Source organism: Syngnathus leptorhynchus, chromosome 9, assembly GCF_054491065.1.
Source record: "Syngnathus leptorhynchus isolate UIUO chromosome 9, UIUO_Slep, whole genome shotgun sequence".
Lineage (NCBI taxonomy): Eukaryota > Metazoa > Chordata > Actinopteri > Syngnathiformes > Syngnathidae > Syngnathus > Syngnathus leptorhynchus.
In genome coordinates this window covers 3,839,513-3,853,131 of record NC_141203.1, presented here as the reverse complement: position 1 = coordinate 3,853,131, position 13,619 = coordinate 3,839,513, and the positions used below count along the sequence as shown (strand labels likewise).

At 38.6% G+C, this 13,619-nt stretch overlaps 1 protein-coding gene across 1 annotated transcript in view; it reads left to right on the top strand.

Moving 5' to 3' along the window:
• il1rapl1a (interleukin 1 receptor accessory protein-like 1a) overlaps nt 1-13,619 on the top strand; it is a 287,826-nt gene that overhangs the window by 115,804 nt on the left and 158,403 nt on the right. The window contains exon 5 of the mRNA XM_085921128.1: nt 4,759-4,866. Coding sequence (XP_085777254.1) covers nt 4,779-4,866 — 88 coding nt within the window. The 5' untranslated portion in view covers nt 4,759-4,778. The remainder of the gene's footprint in view (nt 1-4,758; nt 4,867-13,619) is intronic.

Below are 13,619 nucleotides of genomic sequence, written 5' to 3'. Positions count from 1 at the left end.
TACATATTTGTGCCATTTTGAGCAAAGGCCAGGGGTCATCTCTGCACTGAAAACTGTGGATGGTGTCAAGTACTATATGGTTTTACAAGTGTTTGTTTCAGAGTCCAGCTCAGTCACCTACAACAGAGCATAAAGCAAAAGGTGACGCCAACTTGTAAAGTACTCTTCAAATTTGGTCATGTTAGTGTCAGTAGCACACTTAAAAAGAATTAAAAAGAAGTACAGAGCTTGGCGCGTGATAAATGCAACTCTGTTGCAATGGTACGAGAGCAAAACTGTCACCGAAGTAGCTGAAAACCCCTCACAAATGCAGTTTTTAACAGTTTCCAATAGTTTCTTTCTTCATCTCTCTATGGCTTTTCCTTCATTTTTCTAAATAATGTACAAAACAATCTTCAGTTTCTTATTTAGCTGCCTCTTTGTGGTGTTGCAACAAAAGAGTGTTTGGTGTTTTGCTGGCTTTTTGCAAGGACCACAATGCACTTTTGTGTGTGTACGTTAAGATGTGAGGCCGATGATGTCATGGCTGGCAGAACCTGAGTCCCAGTGTGCTTGCGGAGCCGAGACATGAGCGGGACGACATTGTTCCTTTTCAATCCGACTGCAAGCTTCCAGTCTAAGACTCCGGTCGAGTGAATCAAAATATAATTGGCGTATTTCCCATGTTGGGCAGCTACAGTGTGGTCATTGAAGGGATGCAAATGACATTATTTAGGAGGCATTCACCCAAATAAACTCCTGGCTAATTAGTGGACTTTGATTTGCTTGTGTGACCAACTGTGTGTACTGTGCAGCTGCTCTCTGGTGGGCTTCAAGGAGCAGGTCTGTTAACTGGGTTCATTCAGAAGGCTAACTTCTTCGCAACTATTCACGTGCAGCACAATACAGACAAAAGCGTTCAAGCACACTTTTTAATCAATTAATTTGTCAATCACAAGTTGGAGTCGAGCCTAATTTACCCATAATTGTTAAGTGTCCATCTCAACCAAAACATTCTGGACAATTTTTCTTGTTCTGAAACGTTTTCATACCACGCAACAAATATATTAAACATGTTCTCACAGTTCCACCAAAAGCAATATCTTTGGTGATCCTTCATCTTAATGATTTATAGTTTTTACCTTGACAACAAAAGAGAGCAGAATCCAAACTCCAGTGTGTGCTCGTAATTTGGATGAAGACACCCGAGCGTGGCTCACAGTGCAAGTGTGAGGTAGTAAAATTAAAACTATCGACAATTATGTCTAGGTGGTCCTTGGTCCTGATGTATGACATGTCGTGGTCACAAATGACACAAGAGTCGCGTGATACACAAAATCATTCTGAGTTACTGCTTACTGAATGTTTTTTTATTTTAATACTTTATATGTAAAGGCTTGAGGTTTTTTTAATTCACATATTTTGTATCCTACAACTGTGTTAGTGTATGTTAGGGGCGGACTACAGTTTGTTCTAACTTCCATACAAATTTAGGTTACACAGAGATGTCAGTCTGTCGTCCTTCCTCAACTTGGGCACCCTTCGTCCCTCGGTCCTTATTCAAAATAATCGTCCTCCATCCCCGCCTGTCCTCATTCTTGAGAAGGCCTTCAGATCCTAGTCTGCTATTTATGAGTTCGGGAAAAAAAAGTCATAGTCCAACAGATGAGGAACCCGATTTGATTATAATGGTAGAGTGCATATATTAGAGTATCTGCACCATACAGCGGCTGCCAAGGAGCTTTACAAAGCCTCACATTCACTTGTTTTTATTTGTGTATATATTTTTGTCAAGTGTTATACGAGTTATAAAATATTACTTAAAAATTGACATCTATGCGGGAATGCAGTGATAGAGAACTAAAAAGATGGTAATAAGTGACAAAGCTGCCTTGCATTTGACCATAGACACACACACACAACATAAGGGAATAAATAAACTGAATAAATTAACAAACTTAAATTGAAACACTGTAGAGTGACCAGCTCAGTCTACTTAAATACAAATTGTTCTTAAAAGACCCAAGGTAATCTTCAATATTGTTGCAAGATTTTTCTTTATAGTTTTATTTAAGTTTGCGTTTAAACGAGCTCAACAGACACAGGAGTAGCATATTTTGAGGATATACTGTCATTTTCAGTGGACTACTATCTCCTCATAGACATATGTCCCGTTCTCCAGGACAATTTTCACTTTGTGTTATTACGCATATTTAAGGGAGCAGGTGTCTCCATTTGTAGACATATAATTACAGTACTGTAGCTAAAATAAGAGAGTAAATCAACAACTGGTTTAAAGTCCATTTAGTGTTGCAAAAAAATAAAATAAACATTTGCTATCGTGTTTGCCTGAATGTATTTTTTTCTGTGGTGTGTTGTGTTCTTGTGTGATTACAAAAAAGAAAATGATTGAGGAGAGAAAGGCTTCTTGTCCAAACGTACGCTTAGAGAGGCTCCTTTCATTAGCTATGCTAATCTGCTTGACACGTGACCCCTGCTGCAGCTCGCTGGCTCCCCATTCGATGTCGGTTTTCTCCTTTTCAAATGCCAGGGTCCTCTCCTCTTCTTCTTGTTTAACTTTCCGGATCATTGGCTTCTGTTTTTGCATGTTCTCATACACACTGACAGAAATATGATGTGACTTGAGAATTCAAGACTCTTCCGGATGGATTCCTGTAGATCTGACTCTTCACATATATTCTACACAGATGATTGTTTCCATCATTGACCTGACAGTTTGGACCTGAAGGCAGAAAGTATAACTTTAAATAATACAAAAAAGACTCTATTCAAGTTTAAATACTTTTATCATTCATAGGTTAGACAATGTTGGTTAACAATTTCATGGATAATTAATTAATCATGTCTTGGAGTGTGTCTGAGGCAAAATTGAATGCACTAATTGGCTGCAGCCAGCAGAGGCGCTGACTCACTGACAGTTTTATTTAGAACAATAAATTCTTTAGAAATGGGGGTTCAGAACATTCAGTAGTTGTTTCTCCGACTTACCTCGACAAAAAAAAAAGTCGTTTGATGAATATGGTGCAATAACCTAATGCTCTGCGATAACAACTATCTTCCTTAATTCCTGTTTTTTTTTCTAGTATAAGGCCAAATTCATACATCAGCAACTGGCTCTACTTTAGGATGTTCCGATTAGAGCATAATTACCTCATGTTAGATGATGTCATTTACTCTGAGATGATGAGGTGTTGAGAATGGCTAACCTCTGTCAATTAATATAATATATGAGTCGATAAGGGATATAGGAGGGATATTTGCTATAACTCGGTTAGTCAAGAGGTAATGATTTGAAATTCCCTCGCCTTGCTGTAATGACGACGGCTATTAAAAGTGCTGTTTCTTACACGTGTAATTATTTCTTTATTGATTTGCCAGCATCTCGGGGAATGGTTTTTCCCATGACATATATCCACCGGCTGTGATAACCTGTCCCATTTGCAATCATGAGAGAGAAAGACCCCCACCTTCCTCCAGGAGAACCTAGGAAATGTGGATGTGAGGGACTGATTCTGTGACTGCGGTCCATTGTGATAGTGTTTGGAATATTCCTTCATGCTCACTGGCATAGTGAAGAGCATGTCAAACTCATTTTTTTTTTGCGAGCCACATCGTAGTCATTGTTTCCCTTGGAGGGCCATTATGATTGTCAACGTCTTCGATATACATTGTAGACTACAAAACAGACTGATGAATGACTAGTTTTGAAATCCATCCAACCATTTTCTGAACCGCAGTGTACTGTGAGGCGGACGGACTACCCAGTACGCCACCGACCCGCCTTAGTTTTGAAATCAAAGATCAAAATATTTTAAAAAGACGAATGGTAATAAAAATGGTTATGTTATTTTTCTTAAAAGTGAAGACAATTTATATTTTTAGTGATGACACAAAGTAGATGCAAAATTTGTCTTTGCGGGCCACATAAAATTACGTGGTGGGGGGCCTCGGGCCTTGAGTTTGACACCGATGGTGTAGAGGTTAGAGAATGCTGTGTCTTGTGTGATTTGATTAGCCTCCAAATGTGTTCACTTTTTGTGCACATATTGTGTTGGGATTTAAATTATTAGTTTTTGAATGGGGCATCTTCACCCCTCCACACACTTCTACTAATAAGTCTTAAGTTCCTAATGCACATATTGGATTATTGTGGAGTGACATTATTTGAGGAAATATTGTAATAAACATTGGAATTTAGCACAAAATTATTGTTACCAAAATGTTATTGTGTGTTTTCAGGGAGCAGGTGTGATATGGTGCAATTCACTTTGATTACAACACAATTCACTTCAATTGCTTGATCACTTCTTCGTGAATCAAAAATGTTGTTGATCTTTGGCTACCACAGAATTTGGCTGAGACAATTTGAGACACAACAGAGGATGGAATCCTCAAAAGTGACATTTTTGGCAGTAAATTATTGGCACAATTATTAACGAATGAAGTGAGCCATCTGTATTTTTTTCCCTGCAATTATATCCATGATACATTTTTTTAAAACTGGGCCATGTAAGCAATTGTTTGTTAGACCATAAACCCCAACCCACCCCGCCCACATCCATAAGTTTTAAAATGTGTGTATGAAAAATTTAAAGACAATCGTTTACAGAAATCACAGTCAGAATTCCTTCTCATTTGTATTCAAATAAATACAAATGAGAAGGTATTCTGACTGTGATTTCTGTTTTTGTCAGCCGAATCCACGAATGTAGGAGCTCTCTCTCATTTGCCCCCACCGCTTCTTTTTTTTTCTTTCAGGCTGCAAAGCGAGGACAAGGATGAAGATGAGACCTCCCGGCCCTCTGCTGATTCTGCTCTATGTCACACTGTCAAAGTGTGTCAAGGTGGTCTCCAAGAGAGGCTCAGGTATTTAACAATCCGTCTCCACGGCGACAATCCTACACTGTGCTTGCATACTGCTATGTTCTACTAATGAGTCCATGTGCGACTGTCTCTTATTTAGACGGGTGTTGTTCAAGTCTTTTGAATATTTAAATAGCAAGACTCATAGCAGGAATTTTCAGGCAGAATATGTCAAGTTGTGGAGGCTTCAGATACTTCTAGTTGTAATGCACCTTTTCTGCATATTCAAGGTTCAGACTCGCAGATTCAACTATATATGTGGATTTCTTTCTTTTTTTTTGTCAAACCTTGTTGGACAAAATAACAACAAAATGTATGGCAGGGCAACCCTAATTTTCATGGGAATAGTTTATCGTCAGTTTATCCCAGTCTTTTCAAGAATTTACAGGGCAGAATATAAAACTATTAAATTATTAAAATTGTCAATTACTATATTCCAATTTGTTTTCTATTCATGGGTCGGCTCGGTCTTCTGTACGTTATTTTGATGCCCAATAGAATGTATTGTATTTTTTTTTTTTAATTAAGTAATGAATTTATTTATTATTTTTTTATTTTTTTGCTTTGTGTTGTGAGCCAAAATTTCTATCACAATATAGCGTCACTTACAACACTTGAGACAAGCAAAAAACATGAAAGCCACAGTAGAAGATGTAGTTTCAGATGTTACTTGTTGAAAGCACACAAAATACACAGACTTTGTCAAAAAATTCATCCTTATCCCCTAATCCGTCATTCATACAATCACACACTTTACACTGGATTCGCCTTTACAATAGTTCCCTCATTTTGTTCAAGTTAAGGTTAGCTAACCACTCGCTCCTCGTCGCATATCACTTGACCACTGTTTCATTCATGATGCACTGCCGCATTAGATTTCACACAATTTATTATAAATAAATAAAAATCTTGGTTTTAAAACGTATTTATTTTCTTTGTTGTAGATCCATGCAATTGCATAAAATGAAGTAATAATTTCCATGGTGTATAGTTAGTTACTGTACGGTTTTAATGTTCATACTCAAAATACATGTGGTCTATATTAACCTTTTGAGTGAACATCGATGCTCACTAATTTTCCAAGTGCATTGTGTACAATTTGAAGTAAACACATTTTTTCCCCTGTGGACCTTCAGATACCCCTACAAGATAGTGTGACCTCATTTTGTTCGAGTTAAGGTTAGCTAACCACTCGCTCCTCGTCGCATATGACTTGACCACTGTTTCATTCATGATGCACTGCCGCATTAGATTTCACACAATTTATTGTAAATAAATAAAAATCTTGGTTTTAAAACTTATTTATTTTCTTTGTTGTAGATCCATGCAATTGCATAAAATGAAGTAATAATTTCCATGGTGTATAGTTAGTTACTGTACGGTTTTAATGTTCATACTCAAAATACATGTGGTCTATATTAACCTTTTGAGTGAACATCGATGCTCACTAATTTTCCAAGTGCATTGTGTACAATTTGAAGTAAACACATTTTTTCCCCTGTGGACCTTCAGATACACGTAGGGACAAGATAGTGTGACCTTATTAGTGGAATTATAGGGAATAGGGTGCAGATTTGGACACATCTATAGATTAATTGTCTTCCTGAGGTCACTTACAAGGCCTCAGTCTTTAAAGGCACACAGGCAACATAGGTCAAGGTAAACTCTACCTTTGTTTGGAATTAAAAATGGTTGAAGTGGTTTGGTGACATTCAACACTTTGACTTGGGTCCAGGGTTAGCATTATATAGCATCCATTTCTGATGGTCCCTGCCAACAGTGTCCTTTATGTGCACAAGACGAAGTGCGCGTGTGTGAGTGTGTGTGTGTGTGTGTGTGTGTGTGTGTGTGTGTGTGTGTGTGTGTGTGAGAGTGTGTGTATATGTGTGTGTGTGTGTGTGTGTGTGTGTGCCCCCGTGTGTGTGTGTGCCCGCGTGTGTGTGTCTGTGTGTGACCAAAGCTTTTAAAGCAGGATTTGGTCTTCCACTCTTGATTAAAACATTGATTGAGTTATATATCCTTGCAGTTAATTATGTCTCCATTTCATTAGCTGACAAATTTATGAAAATATACAAGATAAAGTGGACGCTTTTGACAGAAGCCAAAGCACACATTTTAATCAGTCAGTTCCAGGAATATTTTTGAATGAATGTTTTTGTTTTTTTTTACTCCTAAAAAGTCTTGATTGAATGTTTTTACATATTTTAAATGATATCGCTTAATTTAGCTCACTCGCTTATATGATCATGATGTTCCGGTATGCTTTAAAATGAATCATACTGTTTTGAGTTTAAATTGAAAATGACACAAATAAATGGTAATAGCCAAAATAAACTTTTTTTATACTCATGTATTTCCGTGTGGTTGATAGATGTTGCGTAAAACGTGCATATTTTAAAAATTACGAGTCTTCATATCAACAAATGTAAAGGCATTGTATTTTTATACTCACATTGTCAGGTGTGGAAATGCAGCATTAGCACCATCCGGATCAATCTGCCGTGAGTGACAGCTCCCAAATGATCCAATTTGGCACCGACTTGGTCGCCAAGGTTTAACGTCAAGTCATTTTCCTTTCTAAATGCCATCAAATTGAGTATCAATCGGTAACAAATGCAAAGGTCACAAGAAAATAGAGAGCAAAAACTAACTGAATGTGAGAACTTTTTGTGAATGCATAGGAGCATGTAGCTCTTTGTGACACTGTCTCAAAGTGGGAATTTACTAAAGGTACTGTACATGTGATCATGTCTAGCTTTAAACTTAGTGACGTAATGTGGCTTATTGCACAAGGTTATTTTTTATGCGCCCTGTTGCAAATCAAAGTTGCCTTGTCATGAGTTGCCTTGTAGACACCTACATAAAATGGTGTCGACAAGGCAACTCATGTTTATAAATACGTTACATTGCATTCCAAGCTTCCTTCTTACCTACCTACCTACCTACCTACCTACCTACCTACCTACCTACCTACCTACCTACCTACCTACCTACCTACCTACCTACCTACCTACCTACCTACCTACCTACCTATCTACCTATCTACCTATCTATCTATCTATCTATCTATCTATCTATCTATCTATCTATCTATCTATCTATCTATCTATCTATCTATCTATCTATCTATCTATCTATCTATCTATCTATCTATCTATCTATCCTTTCATCATCCATATCTATCCACCCAACTCATTTCCCTGGGAAGCCATTTCCAAGGATTTACATAGCAATCTGAAGCTAAAGATTTTTCTTAACATTGGCTACTCCGCTCAGAGAGCAGAAGGGCAACAAATGCATAATTTATGCACTTCCACCATGAAAAACAGTCTGCCCTGGAAATGATGTTCCCTTACTCAACTCAGTTTGAAAGTACTTGAAAGATGTGAGATTTCATTGACTTTGCTGCCTCAAAGGTAAAACACACAAATCAAAACTAGAACTGCACATTTCTGAATCCCAACAAATAAGATACCCCTGTGCCATGCATGCACGCACACACACACATATGCGCACACAAATATGCGCACACACACTCGTTAATCACTCGTTTTATTCATCCCCATTGCAATTTTAGAGCATTGTAAAACAAAACAGTTTTCAGCTACTAGAATACAACCCCATGTTTTAATCTGAACCATCACTTGTCATGGCATGCCCGTACTTAACTAGTTCCTGCACCTAAGTCCTTGCATGCTGCTCGGCTCACTTCTGTTGAGGATTCCCACATGGATTAAAAGCAAGGAAGCACTTCAACACAATCAAGTGTGTCCTCCGGGTTCCTCGGTCAAATATTGATAGCAGGAGAAGTCAATAATACCCACAGCTAAGGGTCAAAGTTGATAGTACGCCACAGTGCTTGCTAGGCAATTTGTAAGGCTTGCCCGTTGTGCTGAAAGATTACAGCTGGATTGATGGAATGTGGAGCTTCAGACCAGATCACATAGGACTGATAAGTCGACAGGCTCCATTTTGCTGAAGTGTTCCGGTTTCTTTCTTGTTGTCCTCCATTGTTGTTATTTGGCTGTCGCTCTGACTGATGCGTTGAACGCAACGTGGTTTTCCCAGTTTCCCGCATGGCTGTTGAAGTGGAAAACTGATGGACGTGGTACTTGATGTGGGGTAAGTCACATTAAAAATGTTTTAGTAGGTATTTCAGTATCTTAAGAAGCGTTGTCAGTCAGAGCACAGGTGCATTATTGTACAATTTCGCTCTTAATTTGAATAGATGACTTTGCCATAGCAAATGAATGGTGCTTGTGCTTGACGCTCCTCACCATTATTAATCACTGACAGATTGAGCAAGTCTGCAGGTTGGCTGTCCATGTTTAAGATGAAGGGTAGTGCTAAAGGAGATGAAGTGGCTGATAAAGCCCCCGGTGGGAGATTGTTTTCTGGTTCAAAGGTTTTGGACATTTGTCTTCATGTGCTGCACGTGAAGGAGATGGAGTGGCCGGACTTTCACGGCCTCTATTAAATTAACTTCTAGTGACCACCTCTGGCTTCTTACATGCACCTGCAGCAATGTCATTTATAAGCAGCTGTTGCCCTTTACGCAATGAATGAGGTTCAGCGCAAGGAATTGGGGAGATTATTGTTCCCCAGCATTGTTCACAGAGCGTTCCAGGTCCGATGGGACCGCTCCGATTCTCGTATACAGATCTGCAAGAGCAGTTCAGAATTCTCTACCATGAATAGTTATTGTGGAAAGATCAGGTACGAAGGCCAGAGTAGCCCTCAAGAGATGCTTTTTGTTATATTAATATTCTCTCCCAATTTCTCCATAGATTCCCAGGATGAAGCGTACTAAGATTCACAGTGAAGTCAGGCAGCTTGCACCTGCATTACTTCGATTTAATGAGTTTGCCAAAGGTGTACAAGTGTCTCTTATTCCCTCAATTCCAGCTCTCGGCTTTTAATGACCAGGCAGACCTTGCGCAATTGGATATCAATTGGTTTAGATTGCCTGTGCTGGTTTGTGATTGTCCAATTATATCTCCACAGGCTTTGTATGTCCCATATCAAAGGCTGGATTTACACCACAGGTCAAAGCGCTCAATTCCAATTCATGGCTATTTAGATTTCTTTCCAAGTGAGCCATAACACTGTCTTTCCATTACCTGAAATGGACTTAAACAACTAATCAAGTGTCAACATTGGGCAGTGACAACTCAGGAGCACTCATCTATCAATCTAACTTCTAAAGCGCTTATACTCATTAGGGAGAGCGGATGATCTTGAGATTATCTCTGAGGACTTTTCGTGAGAGGCGGGGTAAATGCTGGCATTCACACTCACATTTACACTGCTAACGTCAATAAACTTATGCTATACTCTAGACTACATACTAGTGTTTGTCTATTTACAATGCCACAAGAAATATCCGAGCTGGAATCGTCACTTTGAAATGTTGTGAAGATCCGTCCCTAGAATGCTGCTGGCCATCCCTCTTAGTGTGGGAACCATGGAAGGGAATCTTCTCTTTGCCGCGTCTCAGCCTGATTAACGCCTCCTAGGTACATGTAAGACTTGATAATCCTCAAAGTGGCATAAGTAGGCCAGCGATGGCACAAACACTGTCGCTTAAAGACCAAACATGAAAAAAAAGACGCTTTAGGCGCCCGTTGCTGAGATATCAAGACAAACACTATCAGGAGAGCAATGATAGTGGTCATAACAATTAGCTTACCCGCTAAACAAGAGGTAGCATAACGTAAATACAGTCATGGCCCTCAACATTACGTAGTGACGGGATGGGACGGCTACAGATGTATAAACAATACAATATCACACAATACAATTGAAGAAGTGCATGAAAAAACAACAACATTAATTCGATCCAGTGGGTCTGGCGATCAATATGACATGACGTGCCCGTATAACAGTCACTTGCGTTTCCATCAACAAGGCTGAAATATGATTTTGGTGACTTTATCACAGCAAAAACACATGAGCACTAATAAAAACATAAAGGCAGCTCTGAGGTTGTTTTTACAACATGTTTTATCACTGTATTGGGATGACTTCGAAAGGGGGATTAGAAAGAGATATGGCGGTGTACTTGGGATGGCTGCTTGATTATGTTCCTCTTGTCTAACAGGGGGAAAATAAAATGATTACCTGTTGTTGTTTTTTACATATGATTTTATTTATTATTATTTATTTATGAATTGCATGAATTCAATATGATAAATTGACTCAAAGTAAATAAATTCTAAATAATATATACATTAAATATTCATTTAAATTACAGCATCAACTGAAGTTACGTATATTTGATTTTACAAGCTCTTTGGGGTTACGCACAATATTTTTATGGAAGATTTACCTCTATGTATCATATTCAATATTTGAATGGTCTTGGCATAAACGAGTGGATGGATCTATTGTGTTTCTTTCCACACTGAATAATGGATTTCTGTAAACTGAAAAGTACTTGAATCCCAAAAAGAAACCAAAAACAAAACACTTGAATCAAAATATCCCGTTATTATGGACTAAGACTTTTTTATTTTTCCTGTGGTCCTCCCCTTTTTTTCTTTCCTATGGTAAAGTGGTCATGTTATCATGTCATTTCTTCATAATAGAGTGATTTCACATACTTCTATTTAACATATATTCAACCACAGATAGGTAAAAGCATCCAAACACTCGAGGATCTATAATATTGTTTAACTTTAGACTATATTTATGTAGGTCTTGTGTACTGTACAAATAAAGGACATGCAACCAGATGAGAATAAGTCAGCTTGGCAAAACTGCCATGGAGTTGGTAATATGTATGTATGGTATATTATAATAGTCCATCTTAATCAAAGAATAAACAAAATATTTACAGTCTTGTTTTACTTATTGAATACAGACTTCAACATGTTCAGGCTTGCATAAATTTAAGCTGCCACCTTGGAGTAAATGCAATGAAAAAAAGCATGAGACGATTGGCCAATGCCATAAATTCTCTTTAGCCATTCTTACGTGTCACGAATCAGTGCACGGGGGCTGAGAAGCACGGTGACTTTGCCTTAGAGGCTCGTTTTGGGAAATGTCTGACAGATGCAAGCTATCAGGCTCCGTATATCAAACTCTCCATCCCGGGCTTATCTGCCCCATTCAGACCAGGGTTAGAGAGTTGCCTGTTTAAAAAAACAAAAACATTAATGAAACCAGACGTGCTGTTTAAGTGAGGTCCTGATTATTCTTGCAAACCCAATTACAAATTTGCGACAGCTCCTGTGATAAACCTTAATTGAGGAGACCAATTGCTGTTTCTTTGAATGTTCTGAACTCCTATTTCCTAGCATTGCATTCAAAGATTAATGCTGGAAGACCTCTTAGTTGATGAAGACAGCTGACGCCATGAAGTAAGACAGCAAATGAGAGTGAAATGAAAAAATATTACATTTACAGATTTTGCCAATGTGTGCCTGATTTAACATCAATAACGTAGTTTATAGCATTTCACACTGACAGAAGAGCAACCCAATGAAAATTAACACGCGACTCGTGTTGCGCCCTTGACCCCGCAATTAGTAAACCTTGCTATCATGCATCACTAATTTTCATTGTTCACATTTAGGAGTTGAATCATGCATTTGCATTACAGCGGTGCATTCAAAGGCCTTGGTCTGAAGCAAAATCTGGTTTCCTTTAGCCTCATATGTTTGTACATACAGTTGTAAGCAGGTGCTGAGCGTAAACTCGGTCCAATCAGTGTCAGTCGAGTCAAAAGGTTGAATGAAGGTTGAATTGAATCATCATGCAGGGTCGTCATCGCCCTCCGCTCGGACCCCCTCGCCCTTGCTGGGATGTGACGCGGCAAATGTGCAGGATTAGTAATTGCCGGCCTCCTCTTTGCCCTCTGAGCCTCTCCACTTCAGCTGGGCCGTACAGGGGCAACGGTATAAAAAAAGGGCAACATGATTGCTGTGGCTATTTATGCATTTCATGAAAGCAGTAGACAGTACACACCAGTGAACACATCCAAGGCCTGCTAGCGATGAATAATAGCTTTTAAACACGGGCTGCGGGGGTTGAGTGAATCTATTGCAGCTCATGTGCAAGAATAGGAAAAGTGTGCTACTTGTATGGCTTGTTTGCCAGTCACTTCAAATATTACAACAAAAACTGTCAGCAATAGTGAAAATTCCTGCATTTGTTTTAGAAAGCATGTAATTCACTTCCATCCATTTGCTGTTTCTTGGTGCTCAGACCAAAACCATGTTTAATATAAAAATATTGCTTTGGTGTTATATTTTGAACTATGGTGAAGCTTCATTTGATCAGGCCATTGTCTTGTCTAACCTAAAAGGGTTTTGTTGCCACCAACTATAGCAGACAATGATCATTGTATTTATCTGTGAACGAGCCGTTTCTGATGTTTCAATCCGGCTAATTAATACAGTAGTTTTTCCAGGTTGACTGAATATCGCAACACATTTGATTTGGTTCTAGTCGACATGGCAATGAAAATTGTATTTGGCAATGTGCTGGTGATGAACAGGATGACTGTCATTTGAATCTGAGAGAATTGACTGACCTGTCAACCAATGTCTTACAATGAGTTTTTAAATCTTTATTCTTCAAGGAAATGAAATGAATTTCCACAAGTTCTACGTACAGCATTGTAAGAAAAACACACAACAGTGACCGGTGTTAAACTGATGATTTTGTAAAACCGAGGTGAAGTTGGGAAAAAATATGTTTTGCAGCGAATGTGATGGATTTCTGACACAAGTATTTTGGGGCAGTCCTGATTT